The sequence below is a fragment of the Cuculus canorus genome, unplaced genomic scaffold (genome assembly GCF_017976375.1).
Source record: "Cuculus canorus isolate bCucCan1 unplaced genomic scaffold, bCucCan1.pri scaffold_65_arrow_ctg1, whole genome shotgun sequence".
In the NCBI taxonomy this organism is placed as follows: Eukaryota; Metazoa; Chordata; class Aves; order Cuculiformes; family Cuculidae; genus Cuculus; species Cuculus canorus.
In genome coordinates this window covers 75,713-96,759 of record NW_026527845.1, presented here as the reverse complement: position 1 = coordinate 96,759, position 21,047 = coordinate 75,713, and the positions used below count along the sequence as shown (strand labels likewise).

The 21,047-nt window shown below is 36.3% G+C and overlaps 1 protein-coding gene across 1 annotated transcript in view; it reads right to left on the bottom strand.

Annotated features, from left to right (window-relative positions):
• The window catches only part of LOC128850735 (sensor histidine kinase AruS-like), a 100,591-nt gene that overhangs the window by 23,786 nt on the left and 55,758 nt on the right, over positions 1 to 21,047 (bottom strand). Inside the window, exon 3 of the mRNA XM_054055716.1 lies at positions 17,058 to 17,105. Coding sequence (XP_053911691.1) covers positions 17,058 to 17,105 — 48 coding nt within the window. The remainder of the gene's footprint in view (positions 1 to 17,057; positions 17,106 to 21,047) is intronic.

The following is a 21,047-nucleotide window of genomic DNA, read 5'->3' as shown; positions in this document are numbered from 1 at the left end:
AATACAGTGATCTGACATTGAATGTTTAAATTATTACTATACTCAACAAACAACAGTGCAGAAAAGTAGAAAGCGAAAGAGTGGCTTGAAAGAAGCCATTTTCAAAAAGTTCAGAATTTTGTCATGTAAAATGCTTACAAAAAAAAGATTTAGTGGAGAGCATTCGCAAAGCTAAAAATAATACAAACAGTCAGTAGAAAAAAAATATTTTGGAGTTGTATCAGATCTAAAACAGACAAGTGAAGATAAACATACAGAGTAAATGTAGCGAGAGTACAATAATAGAGAATCTTAACCATTGTCAGGATGAGCAAGCCCTAAAATAATGCATAGGTTATTATGAAATTAAGGGGGTTTTTTTGGAGAGGAATTAAAAAAAACACCAACTAATCAATTTATGAAGGAGACAGGTTTTATTAAGTGAACCCCTATTTTTTTTTTTTATCCTACACTGCCATCTCCTGGTTCTCTAAGCTATATCATCATTGTATTTCAAAAAGCAGCCGGTTAAGTAAAACATTTAAATGTAAAAAAGAACAAGCTTTTATAGGATGCACATTTGTATTAACAAAAGCTACTGGGGAGATTTGTAGCATTTACATGGAAAAACACTGAACACATGAATGAAAAAATATTCTGAAGTAAAGACAGAACACAATGAGAGCAGGGCATTCAAATCGGCTAACTAAAATGATTTCTAGAAACACCATGTGAGCTATAACCACACTTGCTTCATTGGGTTTTGTGTTTGTTTTTGGTTTTTTTTAAACAGTTTAAACTATTGCTTGAATACTTTGAATTTTGAGGTAAACTATGTAATTTCAAAACGATTGCCAAATAGTATTAGGCACGCATAAGAAAATGCACTAAGTGATATTTCATTAATTGACTAAAACCAAAATATTATTAGGTATTTATCTTTTAACATTTAAACATTTTTAACATTTAAACTACATACATATTATAAACCAACTCTGTGCTTTACTATGCAAGAAAAAAAGAACATTTTGTTTCTTAAAACGATTATCAGAGCAACCTTCTCTACTTTCTAGAACTACTGTTCATCAGCTTTAAGGGTTTCAGAAAACAACTGGATTGATGCTTTAGGTGATGCTCAAATAAATGTAATAAAGAGACTTTTTATGCTAACTAAGGACTAATTTTTATTCAGATTGAAACTAGATAGGGTGGACATTGACACATAATGCATTCAATGAAACAAGAAGACAGATACAGCTGCAGTTTAAACACCCCAGAGGAAGGGTAATAGAGTTTAAAGGCAGATTCCACAAGGTACACTAGCAGTAGCAAAAGAATAAAAATAGCTATTGTGTTATATATGCATGGTAATCGTCAGCGAGAGCTCTGCAACTATGTGGAAACAGAAAAGCAGTAAAAGAAGTTTGCACGTTTAAATGTCTTCTTGGAATGAGTCACAGGCAAATTTTATTTCTAAAACACATTATCAGCGTTTACAGGAAATAGCTGAATATTTTATAATAAAGTACACAGGGAAATTAATATGTTAAAATTGATGACTACAATATCAGGCAAGAACACATTAAATATCAAGACTGCAGTGTGGCTGGTAGAAAACAAGGTGGTTTAGCATGGCTCCACACAAAACTCAGTCAATCTAAATTAGTGCTTAGACACACACGTGGTTCAAAACTTTTAAAAGTCATTTTAGTACATTTAAAATAAATCAGCGCATACCATTATGCTGAATTCAGTGAACTGCAAGTTAGAACTTAAATATATGACAAATAAGATGAAGAAGTTTTTAGCCTCTATTTCCTGAGTTCCATTCCATGTTGGTATTTGTGCTACAGGACCAAACGGAAAGCCCAAATAACTCCATATAGGTATCTGCACAGTACTCATGATGTTCCTACAATAGCGTGTGGCCATCAACCGCACACGATTCCTAGCACCTACAATGGCAAACTATAATTAATTTTCACTAAGAGCATTCTCTGAGACAGTGTTTCTGCATGACAGTACTGAATCTTAATTTACCAGCACAGTTAAACATGAACTGCTGAGTTTTTTTAAAAATTAAGCCCTGAGCACACACAGTGCACTTCACAGATGCCATTTGATTCACCCAAGTTTCTTTCCTCAAACATTTTCACTTGGAAAAACCCCTTGAGTTTATCACTCGTATTAGTCCTCTGGATAACAATTACTTTTGCGTAGGAAGCTTTTTTTGCAATCAGACTAATTAAGTAGAAGAAAAAGAACCCTGAGACACAAGATTTGCAATCTCATTCTCTTGTGTTATTAATATGTCTCTACTAATGCTGAAGTTATTTATCATAGTAAGAGAAGAAACGCTATATGGAGCATCTGAGCCTATTTAAATCTCTTCAAAAAGTTAAATCGTTCTATAATGAGTTGACCCAAAACTTGAATTACATAATCTGTAGTTTTCTTAAACGCAAGTAACTACTTACATTTTAAAGAAAAAAAGGAAGGCTTGCATCTTCACATAACTGAAACCAATGAAAAACAGCTTCAAGTAGTTTAAATTTGTTCCTTAATCAGAGAGACACTTTTAAGGAGATTTTGACTTTGATCCAAATAAAGTTATACTGGATAGATGGAGCGTTACTTTTATGCAAGCAATTGAATTTTAATATTGTCATAGATTTGCTGTGACACTGATTCTAAATATCTTAAACTTAGCTTCTGTACTTTTTACTTAGACTGTGTAATAACGATTGACAATGTCTTACATTTTAATAAAAGGTTCTTTAAAGCATTTAAAAGACTATAACCAATAGAGAACGGCAAAATTTTTCTATTTTACTACTTCTCAAAACTATTAATATACTGTCATGAGAAATTTCTTCCTAATGCTCGTTAGAAATAAACCGATTTAGGACTCTGCCTCTTCAAGAGCAGCAAAACGGAATCAAACCAGAAAACAAAACCAAGCCCCTGAAGCTATCTAGGAACCAGAAAAGAATGGTGAAGATAATGACTTGCCAAGATCAAAAGAGCCAGTGGCAAAGCCAAGAAATGTGTCCTTGACTTATCTTTACCCACCACACCTGTCATCTCAAAGCTAAAAAGTATAGCTTGATTCAATGTGTTACAATGAACCAAAAAGACGCTGGAATCTGTTCTGCAGAAATAAAATAATACATGCCTATGAGGAAAATAGGACCAAGAAAATACAAGCCAGCAAAATGACAAAATTACATAAACCTTTGGTTACAGAGGCAAATTTTTTTCAGGAGGTAGCAGTAATTGTATTGTAACTGTGACGATCTAAGGCACAAACAACGATTTCCAGGAAAATAAACCATCTAATGAGTTGGTGTAATGTGACACCAGTTAGTGCAATAAGATTTTACCTCTTCTTGTGAATTTGGTCCTATCATTCATTAACCATTTGTCTCTTCAGGAAAAGACCACTGTGAAGCAAGCTTGTATGAAATGAACATATGAAACAAATTTGCTGAAATAGATGTTCCCTACTGGATTTCAGACAATTCACGCATACAAATAAACCTGTAACACAGCAAGCATGGCATAGTGAGGCATCCCTGTACGCTGGTTCCTTCAATATTGCCCTGAGTGTTCGATTTCAGTTCTCAAGTCACTGAGATAAATGGCATAATCTCTGGATTTTTTTGACCCTGATCAACAACAAGATATTTTCTAACAGTGCAAAACCACTATGATTACACAAATCAAATCTAGACAGCACATAGTTTATATATAAATCTCTCTATCGCCCATCAAACTGAAAGACAATAAAATGTGCCTGTTCAAGAAAAATGGAAAAAAAGAAATAAAAAATTCATTAACCATTTAAAAAACTAAATCCATTAATCAAATTCACTTCTTACATAAAAATAATAAAAAAATGTTTCTAAGACAACAGAAACATGCACACATATTAAAATTTCCAGATATGGATATAAAAGCATAAGAGCTCTTTTAATAATAGCCTTCATTAGAAAAAAAAAAAAAGACATTCTGTATCACTGTTGAAGGAATCAGTTCCGAAATGAGTGAATTAGGAAGTTTTGATCAAACTGCCCAGAACCAGGTGTCCAGGCAGCAGTAAAAAGCAATCTATTGCTACAGATAAAATATTTACCTGCCAAGAGATCCAATGCAACATAAAAAGACAAACTGGAATCAATGAGAAATGAATTGGATTACTGGATAGAAGCATATTCTTGTCTGTATCCAAGCTACTGCGGAGGTAATAGAGCCAGCAGGTATAAAAAAGGCCTTCCAAAAGTCTGCTTACCCTTTCACGATCCAACCACAGCTATCCCTTTAATCAGGTTGGATTACATCCCAGATATTAATTTGGCAAACAAAACAATGGTTTAATTCAGTCTGTCCCCTTCAAATACACTGAACACAATCTGCCACTGATAAGCCATCTGATCAATTTGTGTCTAAATGACAGCAGAAGTTTAAACTCAAACACAAATGACATTGGGCTTTCCCCGTTTATTAATAGCCTTTAAGCTCACCCTCTGCCTCTCCAAGGAAGTGCCGAAACATTGGCGGTGAAGGGAGATGTTTCAAAGAGCATGGACTCCTTTCAACTCTAACTAAATAAATACTATATGTAGGAAGGAAAGATTGCTGACTTAGAAGTAGGTGAAAGCAGAGCTTTCTCACTGGCCACGGGAATCTTGTTCTGCTGTTGTAATTTTTTTTTGTTAACAGTTACAGCAACCTGAGCCTCCCTAATAGATTTTCCCTAAAACAGTGTTGGTAACGCACAGTTATTTTCATTATGCTAAACAGTGCAGGCAGAGCATCAAAGCCTTCGCTTTTGCTCGTGCTGAATTCCCCAATCTCCCGCTTGGCACTGAGCAGGCTCGAGTCAGGCAAGAGATGGGGAGAGGACAGAGCCGGCACAAAGATCCGAATTGGCAGGATATTCCACACCGGGTAACATCATGCTCAGCAACAGAACTAGGGGAGTTTCCATAAGAAACCTTTTGTTCCTGGTCATAAGGACACAAATGCAAAAATATAATCGGTGGTTTAATCCCTAAAAGGATTGAAATTTTCAATGTTAAAATTTAAATTTGAGACAGGGATGGAGTTTTTGACACAGAAGGAATGTTATTTCTCTCTCTGCATTTTATGAGTCAGCCAGTAAAACACTCGCCTGCATCAAGTTCTTCACAGAGGACTTCAAATATCATTTCCAACTATTATACACCTTATTGTCCATGAAGAGTACAATGCACTAAGGAAAGCCAAGAGCACCGAGGAGCTGCATTCAGGCTGTCACCTATATTGGCTAAAGAAGACAAAGCAACTGTAGCCTCCTAGATAGCAACACGCTTGTGTGTTTATTTTAACATGAGCTCTCCTAGAAGGACTTCAAAAAAATTATAGAAGAACTTGCATTCCCAAAATGTTTTGCTGGAGATATTTTACCCCACCAATTAGGCTCTTTCGGGAAGCTTCATAGAAATGGAACACTTATTTCAAGCACCTGTGGAGTCAAGACTAGCTTTTTTTTCCTTACTGCAAGGAAAACTGAAACGGAGGAATAGAACATGAATGTGGCCAAGCACAGATGGCCATGTTTTCAGCCAGAAAATAAAGGGTTTAATGCTTTTAGACATATGCTTCTTTCTAAAGTTCATATAATTTAATTAAAATTAAATTGGGGTTTCTCTGTGGAAAATAAACATTCCTGAGTCCAAAGTGCTGCAGACAATACAGGCCAGATTTGCAGCCCAGACACACAGAGTCAAGGAAAAGGTACTTGACTTATTTTATGGCTCCTCAATCTCGTATTTTCTCTCTTAGGAAGGTCTGTCATTTTCTAGAACTTTCAATCAGCCACAGAAGTTGTATGTATTTATAAATTACAACTTGAATATTTGTTTATTTTACCTTTGGGAGAACTGAAAAAGACAAGTTACAAAGTGATATGTTAACGCTGTTCTGGTAAGTCTAATCAGCTAATGCACAATCTGTGTATCACTTAATACATGAAATGCTGTCCTGTAACTTTAAAAAAAGAAAAATCAGAATTCATTGCCTAGAACCTGGGAATAGAAAATTAATGGACAATTTCTTTTTACAGCTGTTTCGTGAAACAACATCTGGAAGATTACTCATCTAATAAAAAGCGTATCAACTAGCCTGATGCATAACAGAAGTGAGAAAAGTATATTTTCTCAATGTTGCCATCTGGGAGCTTTATGCAAGAATAAATACTCTTATCGGGTGGATAAATTCCCCGATTCTCTCCGAGTGCAGAACACTAAGTGGCTTCCCACAGTGGCCGCATTATATAAAGTTCTCTTAGGAGTTATTGCGCTGTATGTTTCTGCTCCACGTCCCAGCAAACACTGACCTACAATATTTATTGTCAACATGGCTAGATTTCACCGAGCTTAATCAAATGATTGTACTTTTTTTCCAAATATAGAAAGCACATTTTGAGCAAGGATAGGTGAAGGCAATAATGACACTTTGTAACAAAGATTTAAGTGGAATACCCAGCGCTCTTACCTCCTGTTAATTATTTAAGTACGTAAAATTAAAGGTAAGAAGGATTCTACACACCTTTTACTCTTTTCGTTTGTCTTCTCCCAAAACTGATCCTAGCTTAATTTTTTTTTAAAGTTTATCCAGTTAAAATGTTAAAAAAATATATCAGACTATGGACATCTTGTGAGACAGAGAGATTATATTTTCATATGTCCAAAATGTGATGTTCCAGATTACTAAAACAGTGACTAGAAAACATGTGGCTTAGCTTAAATGGATGAAGTGAAAAGGTTTCTTAACTATTAAAGACTATAATTTTAATTTCCCCATTCTTGAAATAGCAAACTTTATTCCATAACAAAAATTCAACACAGGAGTTAGAAAGAAGTCAAATGGGCTAATGGTTGCAGGATAAGCTCTGCTCAGCTTCTATGCTAGGAAGCATTTATCTACAAAACCAGCCCTGGCTCCTAACAAGATGGATACAAGTTCATGTCATAGCAACTTTATCACACTGCAAGGCCAAACCTCTCCCTCCTCCTGTGACAAGATGACAGCATGAGATAGTGCACAGCTCCAAAGGCACAGTCCTACGAGCACAGGTACAAGCTGGGAAGAAAGGCAAGAAACAGCCTAAGTTTTCTTCAGCCTCTGCCAGCTGCCACTAAAACACAGGATTTTAAAGCCATTGTTTAGCACATCATTTCTAGTTCATTTGTATAAAACATATGCATTTCTTATAAAATGTCCAGCTAGAGTTTTGGTTTTTATCAAGTGGTTAAAAGCATTAGAAGGAATTCAAAGAAGAAAAAAAAATAAAGAAAGAAAAAAAAAGAAAAAGAAAAAAAAAAAGCTTAAAAGGCAAACTGATGGAAAGCATAGTGGCTTTGGCAGCCTTCATCAGAAGAAGGGACCTCGCTTCTCCTGTCAAGATGTGTAACTCAACTCCATCCATGAAAATAAATGGTCTACCTGTAGCCTCCAGACTACAACCTGCAGGCTTTCAGGAATTCCGATGACTTCAGTGCCTGCCCTTTAAAACTCAAAGTGCTGTTTACCGAATTATTTGTGTTTCCCTTGCTGGGGCATTCAGAGGGCGCATCCCTCGGCGCTGTGTGCCCAGCGGAGTTGTGGGTGAGCTGCAGGCGCAGTGACGCACTGCCCGGGAGGGAGCAGCACCAGATGCCTGTTGGCCAGAACTGGTCTGGCCGGTTCTGCGCCCCCGCACACAACAGAACCCACTGTGGGTGAGCCCTGACCTGCCAACTCCTAAGTGGTGCCCAAGTTGGGAAGCACACGACACCCTCCTGGAGGCCACCCCAAAAACCCGCCTTGCCCCTTTGCCTCACCAGAGGAACGGGATGGACTCAATCCCCAGGTGGGATTTGGTAAGGGCAGACCTGTGAGACTGGGAAGAGATTAATTATGCCTTTGTCTAGTTCTTCTTGTATATTCTTCATATATTCTTCCTGTCCTCAGCGACTGAAGGTTTGTGCTTTGGACTTTTGCCAGTAGACCTGACATCATGTAGAGATAATAATTATCATTAAAAATATAGTCTGAACAGCATTTATTTCCTCTTATTATCCCTCTGGACAACAAGTTACAGAAACTGAGTAGCCAAACATAGTTCAAGTCACTACACTGTAGACAAGTGACCTACAATGATTTTTGGTTTCAACTTGACTTTTCCAGTGAGGTTTTTCTTGGAAGCTACTTTTGCACACGTACTCCAAAACTAGAACTACTCTCATCAGATTTTAGATTACTGGCTAGAGTTAGTAACTATGTAAACCTCAAACTATAAATTTAAGGCTAATACCTAATAAGATCTCCTGCTAGAAATGACAAAAACAATAAATAATGAAGGTACATTCCTTCAACACCACGCCCATCCATCTTAAATGAAGAACTGGTAGTATTTCAATACCACAGACTTCTTAGCTAAGCTATGCACCCTAAAAGATAAAAAAAAAAAAAAACCCAAATCATTCGATCAAGTTGAATTGAGGCTTCCTGAAAAAAATACTTCCGTTCACAGCAAGATACGTTAAAGAAGTTTTCATCAGTAAGTTAAATGAAAGACTTGAGACTGTTTTGCCTGAAACAGGGAAATATTTTTCCTCATGTCGCCGTAAGATCTCCCTACCACTTCAGAGCTCTCTAGACCAGGTCTAGAAAACATCCTGAAAAAACCAGGCAGCTTCCCGAAGCATACAGCAAAAAACATAATGCACGGTTGCAGTCTGAAAGTGCTCCCAAAGCCCTGGCAGTTTTACTGTGAGCATTCCTAGAAACAGCGGGATCAGAGCAGCCCAGATGCTTGGTAGAAACCCCCTCTCGTTCCTGTTCCTCAGCCCCTCGAGCTGCAGAACCGACAGCACGCACAGAAGGATCTGCAAGGAAGAGGATTCATCTCTATGTCCTCTCAGCTCTATCCTTCCCTATGAAGTTTCCCATAATGTTATTTAAAAGCAAGAAAAAAAGACAGGGAAGGAAACATCAACTCGAAATGTACTTTTCTCTAAAGCAACGAAACCCGTTAAGCACTTTGGCATAGGTATACGATAGAGAATTGCACACTGAGATACAGTTAATATGAATCTCCAAGTAATTTGGTCTTGCGTACCTTGGCCTGCATATCCGGCACCCTGCAAAGAATCCGATGGGTCAGATCAGTAACTGGAAATCACATCGGTAACATAACTGCTAAAGTCAGCTATACTCCAGTGATGCAGCAAGGTATGGGTTGTGAACAGCTTATACCGCCAGAAAACAGCACTTTTAGAAAGAAACGTTTCCCTACATGGTAGAAGAAGTGGCGCTGCCCATGGCTGCAGTGCTCCCGTTCACCGCACGCCAACAGCAAGAGAGCCGCGGGGGTTCCTTTTTTGTACAACTTCAAAAGCCGATTCTCCTGCGTGTTTTTATACCTGTTGAAAACTTAATGGCCAGATGTAGGCAAAAGTTCAACAAGGCTTTAGTCTCTCCTGAATTATTTTTCAGTTAATTTTGACAGATAATTAGCATCAAATCAGACTTAAGTTCTCCCTCTCCACTTGACTTTTTTTTGCCTTGAATCTGAATATTTTAATTTTACATTTTGCTGAATATTAAATTAAAAAAGTTTCTTCCTAGTCTTCCTTTCCTTTCCTCAGGGGAAATACAGTTCATTCTATGCAATGCAGGTACAGTCCACGTGAATATATACCAAAGTAATTTGTGCATAGGTTTACTTCTGCAGAATTAAAAACTATTATTAATTTCTATAGGAGCACCAGATATTTCAGAATGCTATTTCTATCTCAGTGAGCTTTTTAGGAGTCATTAGCAGGAAGCTGTCATCTACCTAAAGCAATTTGTTTCAAAGCAGAAGAAGTTCCAAAAGAATTGTGATTGCTTTCTGGTTTTAAATTCACATAACGCAAACATCAGTGCTGAATGTAATTGTAGATAAAGGGAAGTTTTAATGCCAAAATATTAAGGAAAAAGGACAGAAAGAATATTAGCTGAAAGGTATGACTACGGGTCACAGGAAAGGATAAAAATTAGCACTATTTTAGCATTAATTAGCTCTAAATTAGCACAAAAAAAGAGGGCTTTTTTTTCCTTTGTAACACGTAACTGCAACAGAGAACTCTTATATTGTATGTAGACCATAATATAGCTCATGGGTTCTTATAAGAAAGTTCTAAATTGGATTTTGACTGGAATCAGATATAAAACAGAAAGGTATTTTTACGACTTCTTAAACTCAAGTCTATCTCAGCAAAAAGCTGACTTTTCAAAGGCATCAGCCACACTGGTAAGTAACTCATTCCAGAAGGTTTTTCTCCAATGAAATTTAAATTATCAGTAGTTCTCTACCTGCAGAAAACACGTTTTTATAATCCGTATTTCCATATGCTCTAACTAAAATTTGTCAGTTTGCTGATTGATATCCTCAATAAAATGCGTTTGCAACACAGTCTAATCTGCAACAGGGATTATTTTCATATTCTGTACAAGTGGGAACTAGGTATTTCATCAGGATTAAAGGACCTGGGAAAAAGAAACACTGTGCCTTTTACATGATTCTTTCTTTATTCTTTGACACCATTCCTCAAGTGGTTTAATATGAAAGAGTTGTTCTTAAAATTAAAGAATAAATAGTCTCTTCAAGATACACAGCTACACAGTTATTATTTCGAGATTTGCCCAAATATCTTCTAAAATGAAGATTTAAAGAAAATCTTCTTCTAATGAGATAATTTATGGGTAATAAAAATTATGTTTACACACGGTCGTACAGGCACAGAAAATGCAATGGTTAAGGATGGAACACATTGGCAAAAAGACACAGAGTTGCAATACCTATTTTTAGTAAACTGCCTTAACAGGTATTCTATCATAATAAATACAGTATCTGTTTCTTTTACGTGTATTCAGCATGTACAAAAGTCATGCAGCCGAACACGTTGACACTTCAGTGGGAGGTCAAATTATTATTTTGGCATTTCTGTCATGCCTGTCACTTCAATTCCACTTTATCAAATTACATATTGCTAGATAGAGTTGGATTAAGGGGAAAGACACACACACACACACACACACACACACAATTGTCATCCCTTCAGTTGTGAAATCCCATAATTGCATGTCAGTGACAGAAAGAACAAGAGAGCAGTAATGGGAGTGACATTCAAACACAATGAAACTTTCCAGTAAGACTTTGCACTGTGTCAATCTACATGCCAGGAAATGGACTGCATTTCTGAGTATTTCCTCATAATAGAATTGCCAATATTTATTAGGCTGACTAATGCTGTCCGTTAAGTTTTAGGGCAAGTTTCAGCTACCTGTTTTTCCATAAATAGTCCTTTCACTTAAAAAGAACAAACTAAGAAAAGGAAGATACAAACCCTTTGATTTAGAAAAAATATCACTAAAAGTAATACGAATAATAATAAATGATACTCAAATAACATAGACTATAGGTTCTATTCAACTTAGTTTCTTAGTTTTAGGATATCTGGATAGCAACTGATCTTGACTTAAAAGCATTGTGGAGGAGAAAGCCATGGATTTCAAGTAACTGTTCTGCTAATAAACAACCAACCAACAAAAAAACCCTCATCTGCAATTATTTTGTTGAAGTTCTGAAAACTTCCAGGTCTGTACTGAGGAAGACTCAAGAAGCATCATGTAAATCTGACCTATATGAGCTGAGATGCCAGTGGTAACCCCTGGTGTAGTGACGGGTCAATATTGTTCTTGGAACAGCTCGTTCTTCTCCCTTCGTGGTTGCTCCGCCTCGTTTCTGAATCCTATGGTCAGTCCTCTGTCTCCTGGGTCTGCTGGATGGCGACTCAATAACACTCCCTACTACTTGTCCAGCCATTTAAGAAGTAGAAGAAATAGGGATCATTTATGCGCCTTAGTAGACACCAGAAGGCTTGTAAATGTTCAAAACTTCCTTAGATTCCTCTGAATCTACATCCAAACATGATTTCAATGTTTCCTTACAATCCATTGGATTCAGTGATCTCCCCTCATCAAAAAAAAAAAAAAAAATTATTTTAATGTGAGGGAAAATGCATCTCAAAACCCTACAAAATGATGCAGACTGCACGATGCTTTCACAAGGGAATAAAAGTGACACTCGCCCGTATTCACTGACAGGAAGCTCCTAAACAGCAGAAAAAGGGATTACAGTGAAAGGAACCTGTATACAAATATATCCACACCTTAGAGGCCACTGGTTGAGCCAGTTCCTCCATGATGCTTCTTTTTGGCTCTTCAATATTTGATACTCATATTAATTCCCTCCCACGGTAATCTTCAGAAAAATGTTACAGAAATGGGATAAATTTTCTTCCTACTAGTAAGACAATTTTTTCCCTTAAAATTTCCTGGAAAAAAGTGTTCACGTGATTGTTTATATATTAAAAAAAAAAAAAAACAAAAAACAAAAAAACCAAACCAACAAAAAAAACCAAAACAAACAAAACCTGCAAGAAGCCACAGAACAAGCAAAGCAAAATACATTTGTAACGCTGTTTCTTTTTCTCCTCATTTTGTCTCACACCCACTTTGTAACCTTGCCTATGTCTCCCCTTCACACTTCTAGATCTCCATATGTGACTTGAGCAATAGAAATGTAAGTAACTTTCCTCATAGGTGTTTTTAATTTGTTTGCCAAGTACTTTGGTATCCTCTGACAGAAGGTACTAAAAAAATAAATTATAAAATATTTTCCACAGCAGGCAGAGAAAAGGGAAGGCATTGCTGCCTATACTAGATCCCACAGAAGGTAACGGGGAGTTATGAAACATTATGTCACTACAGGGAAACTGTCTCGCTTATTGACCTACCCTGTTATTGGCCTAATGCGTACGCATAAAGTCTATTGCTCTCATAAAGCCTCTGCCCTCTGTGCTCAAAAGTGGCCAATTTTGAAGTCAAGATGCATCTCAAAAATGTTCTCTCCAAGAGCTACTTTCCTTCTCGGGAACAGAAAATGAAGCAAGATATCCTGAGTGACCTTGATCCACCGAGCTAATAACACTCAGCTGGTAGTTAATGGTCAGCGTTATGCTGCCTGCGAGGAATACTGAAGAGAATGTCATTGCGCAGTACAGCAAAAGGGAGTCTATTGCTAAAAAGAGTGAGCTGAAATGAAACAAAAATGAAGAAGCCAAAGCTGAAGAATAAATCATTCCTAGCATAGTAAAAACCAGCCCAGAAAGGTCATTGTAAGTTAACTTTCCATTCGGTGTTCAGTGTCTCAGTTTTCTATTTCAGATGGAAATATAACAAAGAGCAGGCAGTAAGGAGAAGATAACATCATATCATAGTTGGTTTCACAGCATTGCCGTGAATTAATTTGATGATATGACAAACACAATTGCAGAGTAGAACCAAGTATTCTCTTTGTGCTCTGTTCAGACCTCAACAACAGAGCAGGACAGGGAGAAATGTTATTTACAGTTTCTGTGGTCTGTATTTTTGAAGATTCCCATTCTATGCAAGTCCCACATAAACGTATGGGAAAAAAGAAAAGAGTTAAGACCAAATAAAGATGCAAACTGAGATTCAATAAAAGAGGAGGAAGATTTACTAGGGGCAGGTTTGTCAGGTAATAGGAGGTGATGAAGACAACCACAACAGCAAAAAGCTTCATAGTAGCAGTCTTTTTAAAGGGGACATCAAGAGTTTGGTTATATTAAATGTTAGAGAAGATTGCACGGGAATCTGCATTCTTCCTCTTGGCAAACTGGCCAATAGTATTGCTAATACCCTCTTGTTTGCCCCAACACACAAGAGTTACAGTAGAAAACATAGCTAGAAGGAAAAACTCAACTGTCATCACCCTTGCAAGAGTAAAACCTCATGGTGAGAAACATCACAGGCTTTAAAATTATGATTCAGAGTCTAAAACATGCAATTAGCTTCAGAAATCAATGGCTTTTTACAAAAATCACACTTTATATGCTTTTAACAGGTTTGTTTCTGTGAAAAATTAAGGATCATATTTCCACACGTTTCTTTGAAAAGCAAAGGTAAGACATGTCCACGCTCACGTGATTCATTAAACATCAAATACTGTGCTGTTATGAATGGAGCAATGAGATCAAAACAAAAAAAAAAGGTTGGGTATGATAAACATAAACAAATACCGACTAGGTGTGAAAGGACTTATACATACTCATAGGGGTTCACTGCTGGCAATGGTAAATGCAGGTCAGTAACGCATGATAATAGAGACCAGTTGCAGCAGACTGTTGATTACTTGTTTACTTGTATTCTTAAACATTAAGACTTCTATCCCAGCAAAAAGTATAAGTAGAATCTTACATAAAAAGGTCAGTTGAAGTAACAACAGGAGAGACAAATCACAGTGATAAAGTTGTTAGGATAATTAAATGCTACTTTTTCATTTATAAAACAACAGATTTCAATATAACAATTACAGGTATTAAATTAGAGCTTGCTTTCAGGTAATGCTTTAACTATGGCTTCACCGATTTCTTCTTCAGAAGTTAGGGATTATGGAACTTCAGGAAAAAAATATTTCAAGAAAAGTTTCATATTTCATTGTTATCGTGGATCATTTCCCATTAATTAATAATTGCATAATTTCATTAGTAGTATATTTCATTATGGAAATGCAGATTTTTAGATACTAACAAGGCGTGTCCTAACCGCAGTAGTTTGTCTTGATTTCAATGTAGATGAAACAAAAATATTTATTTACAATGTTGCAGGTTCTACCAATTGCACTAAGTTCCTAACTTAGGCTTTCAAGAAACAGGAAATAATGCATTATTATTAACCAAGACTGGTGTATCTTTATTTGATGACCACTGCATAGGTCACTGGTAATCTATATAATTCTTAAGCTTGGCTGCAGCTTCAGTTTTGGGACCAAACATAGAGAAGAGATGAATCACATCGTGTAACAACAACAGGCACTTATGATATTTCTGTTCTTTCAAAATGCTTCAACAAATTAACAAAATTAAGAAGATAAATGGAGGGGTTTGCTCTACCTTAATTGCAGTGTCTGCATTTGAAAGCTGGAGCACTGAACAGATTGTCATTGGTGTTAAATTAAAATTGTACTTTTAGCAAGATCAAAACCAAGCCATAACACAAAACCTCGCAAATCTTACGTCTGTTGTTCTTACTTCAGTGATTAATGAAGCAAGATCACAGAAGGGTCTGTAAACCTGAAGGGCTGTGTCTGTATACTCAGTAGTTATAGCCAAAAGGGTGAGAAATTCCCAGCGCTCAGCGCTGCTGATAACCTCTAGATCTCCAGATCTCCAACCTTAATGATTAAGTGAGAGACATTAAAAGAGAGACAAAGAGAGAGAGACTTTCCAGGTTTCACAGTAAGTCTGGATGCCCTGTGACCGTCACATCACTGTCAATTCACTGCTTCTAAGAGCAAGAAGGGAAAGGGCAGCAAGCACAACAGGCCAGTGAAGTAATAAAGCAGAGGAAAACAAGGGCAACTCAAGCTTTCATTTCAGTTGCTTCACCCGAGGGCTGGGTTGTCTCAGAGTGAGTCAGATCACATCCCCTGCACGGGCAGAGGTGCCCCTTTCCGGGGTCAGACAGCCAGGTTAGTCTCGGTAGCCCGAGCCACCGCAGACAGAGAGAGTTCCTGGGAAACCACCCAACCTCAGCACAATCACTCCTGGAATTTATACTGAAGAAGAAACCATCCTATCTTAAAAAAATGGGAATTAAAACAAAAAAAAAAAAAAAAAAACAACCCAAAACCAAACCCAAAGCAGTTTACTAGCAACAGGCTGTAAACTGATAGATGAAAGGAAAGCTGCAATAAAAGGAAAAACAAATACACCACATACATGAATAAGACTGCAGTCCAAATCTTATTGGGGTCTTGAAAACTTTTCCCATTATTCAAGCAATAAAAAGCACCTTTTGGCTGTGCTTTTTTTTGTGCAGCTGCTACCCACACCAAAGTCAGATCTTGGTGTTTAGAAATAAAATCCCAAATTGCTTTTTTGCATACTATAACATAACATATACTTTAATTTAAACACCTAGACAGTTTGTTTCATTAAAGCTGATGCTCTGAACCTGAAGCCTAAGTGGCCTAGATTTCACAGCAATGAGTACCAGCTGATGTTGGAGATTTTAAACTAAATCACGTGCTTAACACCCTCACAAACTCAGTTATTACTTGACACAGAGTTGGCACTATATAGATTTAATAACCCAGAACTTGATTCTAGCTCCAAATTTTAAAATTCAAGTAGAAATGTATTTAAAAAACTCATCTCAGCCTCCTTACTGAGAAAATACTTTAAAACTGGATTGATATTTATTTCTGGCAATTTAAAAATGTCTGTGTTCAATATGTGAAGCCTTTGTTTCTTGGTTAGTTTTGACTGTGAACACATTAGGGTAATTTTGATTCAGCTCACCATGTGTCTGCAAAATGCTTGAGAAAAAAATGGAAGGAACTGCATAAGAAATGAGGAGACAATCTGTCACTAGTTCAAATGTGAAGGCATAAAGTCAGCAACAGAAAAATGCAGCAAAGCAAGAAGACTTTGGTTTGTTAAAATGCTGTCAAGAACAACAGAAAAAAAATCCCTAAATCTCCCAGAGAATAGAAAAAGCATTAGGAGTGTCACTAACAAAGACAGTTCCTTATATTTAATGCACAGAAACATAGATGGTTACATTTCAAAAAGAACTCAACAACTAGTTTTTAAAAAGGAAAATGGAAATTAAGAGCAGGACATGCAATTGCCTTCAAAACTCTTCATAGTTTTACAAAATGAAGATTATAACTCCCTTCTGAAGAAGCTGTTACTCTAATTTCTAACAGAAGTATATTCAACACAGTAAGACTATTTTATCCCCATTGAAGTTAAAACAATTCAGAAAAGTTATTATTAGAAAACTTTATGTAACTTACATACATTAAAAAAACATAAAATAATTTCACTTGATTTAATTAAAAAAACCCAAACCCAAACAACCGAAACACCCCACTTCCTAGAGTTGCCTGAGAAATTACATTAAAATAAGCCACTTACTTTTCTGTCCTCAGTTTCTACACAGGAACTGCACTCTGGTTTAGTATCCTGAAAAGAAAAACAGAGACCACTATGTCACAAAACATATTAAACAAGGTTTAAACAAGTTCTATTAAACTCTATTTCAAACATAAACTTAAAAATAGGATGGAAATATTAAAAGAAATGCAAACTTATTTCAGTGTAGTGTAGCCAGCTCATAAAAAAACATGATCTCTGCTTTATGGTATAATTTTGCTTTTTCTGCTTGCATCTTGAGGAAAATGTAATTGTTTGCTTACTCCTTTTTCCTTTATTTATACTTTTTGATAAATCAATGATGGCAGCTTAAAAAATGTAAAGGTAAACTTCGGTGGAAAAAACTGCTTAAGCTTCCGTCTGTTGTCAAGAGTGCTAACCAGGATTTCATATGTTGAAGATGTTTGTGACTGAGTCTCACTGCAAGAACAATCAAGGATATATTTAATATAAATACACACATCTATGTGTGTGCATAGGTACACATACACATACATTTTGGATTTATGTTTTCTTCAGCAGCCAAACAAATAATCTCACACCGAATGACACCAAACACATGTTCCTTTGGATTGCCTAATGATTGCCAATGACTCTCATTGAACCTTTGGACTTTTGCCAGTAGACCTGACATCACGCAGAAATAATAATTATCATTAAAAATATAGTCTGAACGGCATTTATTTCCTCTTATTATCCCTCTGGACAACAAGTTACAGAAACTGAGTAGCCAAACATAGTTCAAGTCACTACACTGTAGACAAGTGACCTACAATGATTTTTGGTTTCAACTTGACTTTTCCAGTGAGGTTTTTCTTGGAAGCTACTTTTGCATACGTACTGCAAAGCTAGAACTACTCTCATCAGATTTTAGATTACTGGCTAGAGTTAGTAGCTATGTAAACCCCAAATTATAAATTTAAGGCTAATACCTAATAAGATCTCCTGCTAGAAATGACAAAAATATTAAATAATGAAGGTACGTTCCTTCAACGCCACGCCCATCCATCTTAAATGAAGAACTGGTATTATTTCAATCCCAAAGACTTCTTAGCTAAGCTATACACCTATAAAGGATTAAAAAAAGGAAGTAATTCGATCAAGTTGAATTGTGGCTTCCTGAAAAAAATACTTTCGTTCACAGCAAGACACATTAAAGAAGTTTTCATCAAGCTTACCAAACAGTCACTTCTTAAACAGCGTATTTCCAACAATACAAATCTCTGTTATTCTGGCTTCATGTATGATTCAGTGCCTCAAACACTCTTGATATTCATAATACTTTTCATGCGGAATGTACTGTACTTGGAAGAATATAACACTCAAAAATTTTCTTTCAAGTGTGACTTCCAGGCAGCCAGACAGTCCCTCACCACGTCTCTCCTGTAAGGAAACAGTATTTCTGCCTATGAGCTGACTTCTTGAGCTTGTTTGTATATTCACATTAAGGTTTTTTGGGTGAGTGAGTGAGGGAAAAAGCTCAGCTTGTAGAAAGCTTTCTCCCTCAGAGGAATGAATTCAGCCTCCATTAACGTCAGTCCTCTTTACCTCCTAGCTATGCCCTAAGTCACCTTTTGGAAATAATGGAATGTTCTTTAACTTATTTATTGGTTAATCAAAAATGAATCCCATCTTTTCTTATTACCAAGGACAAGGGTGGCTCTCTCTCACATACTGCCCTAAATTAACTGAATGCAGAATAAAGCAGTTCCGATCAAATTCTAGTCACAGCTATTACAAACTCTCAGTATGATGAATATACCTTGTTCAAGACATAACAGTGCTCTGATCTCTTCCACTGTCTAGAAGATTTTCATTTCCTACTTTGCCACTGTCATTTCCCATTAAAAGCAATTTTTAGGCAACTGAAGTTCATAAGCATCGATTACTAAATGTGAATTGAAAATACAGTTTTACCTGGATGAAACAAAACCCATCTCCTCCCAGCAGAGATCCTCTCACACTAGTGTCTACAACCAGTAGGGCAAGAGGTACCAACGAAGCAGCAGCCCAGCTCAGAACAACGGAGGCCAACCCAGCTGAGGCTCTCACTGCGGCAACCACAAATTAGAGACAATCTGCCTGGAAGTTAACTGATCCCACTCATAAGGAAAAGATCGTTTCTATTCTATGCTTCATGCCTGAAAGCTAGAAAGTAATTTCATCTCCTAGTGTTTCATTTTCTATCTAAAGATATGAAAGCGAAACTTAAAAATTAACCATTGCACCGTTAGCAATGAAAACTATGGAAATATGGTTTACTAATACTGGATATTGGAGCCAGCAAGAAAGAGGAGCATTGGCTTATCTTTGGAACTACATTTATTCTTCAAGAGTAGAGATCTAAATTTGGATTCTGCACAAGGACAAGCAAAAAACCAAAAACCAAAAACATCCAAGGTCCACTGCTATTTTATTTTTCTTTATTATTCTATTTTTATATTATCTACTTTATATTATATGAATTATGATATGATGTGATATATAATATAATATAATATAATATAATATAATATAATATTTATTGTAGTTATTATTATTATAATTTTTTTTGGTAGTCCAAATAATAATTTTAAAAATATTGCCTAAATAGTGTGACAAATTTGCTTGAGATGTTCCCAGACAACAACCTGGATTGTAACAAGCCTTTAACACCACAAAAAGCCCGATACCCTAAACAGGATTTTTCCTTACCAATGGGTGAAATCCTCACAAATGCAGGTACTCTAAACATAAAAGTATAACTAAGGTTACCTAAAAAAGGACTAAAGTAGAATTCAAGAATCCTCAGTCCAAAAGGAATAAATCCATTCATTGGAAGAAGTTAAAAATTTCAACAGTAGAAGTTCATAGATGAGAAAGAAATAGATGAAAATAGGTGGAGAAGAAATAATAGGAAGCAATGACTTTCTTGTAAAAACAAATTTTGCAAATTATTAGCCTAATAATAATTTGTAACAGTTTTATATTTAAAAACAACAGTAATCATTCATCACTTCTGCAGAACAGTTACAAGAGTCGCTTGTTGTGTATCGGATGTCTCCAGGAAGTCTACGATGATGTCTTTTTGGAAGAAAAGCTGTCAAGCACTTTGTTACCAACTGTCACTGAACTCAGACAGAAGTTATCCTTGGGTGACAAGAGTATTTCACGTTAGTGATGTGCACGCGTATCATAGCCTTTAATTCCCACAAGGAAAACAAACATTTTTTTCCTGAAATAATCAGTGCTACTGGCGTGATCAAATATATGTTTAACTATAAATATTTGCATGTACATCTACATCTTAGATACGCCTCTTTTAAAGAAAAGATGTACGCAGCAACTAAGCTTTAAAAATATTACTAAAATGAATCATCTGTCAAGCTGAGAGCAAGAAAGGAAGAAATCAGAATGTTCTTCTTTTGGAGACATCTGTGCTACTTTTGGTTAGTGCAAAACGACAAAGCCCTGTCATTTCTGTACGTCTACTGCAAATTTCCCAACTGTACCTGAATTATTTGAGATTAAGAAGTACCATTTCAGGTGCAAAATCCTATAGATTTGCATCAGGCGCATTCTTTTATATCATCACACCACGAAAGAGAAGTTAAAACCAAGCAAAATCGTTTCTCTTGAAGAATTGTTTTAGATAAATTACAGAATGACAGAATACTTCGTAGGATGTTTCACAAGAAAGATGGAAAGAATGAACAAACACTGCCCTTAAGGTAGAAAAAAACCCTCACTCATTTCAGCTTGAAACCAACTTAATTCCTTTTTTTCTCTAGATATCACTGCATAACAGCCAAATAAATTCTATTATTATAAGCATTATACAGAGGCAAGTGAACATACATTATAGTCAGGCTCCGGAAAGTAAAAGTAATCACTGGTGATTGCATGATGCTGCACAACATTTTGGCTTTAGGATGCCATAGAAACCTCCGTACGCTTTATCTTACATAGCTTCTATAATCCTACATTTCATTT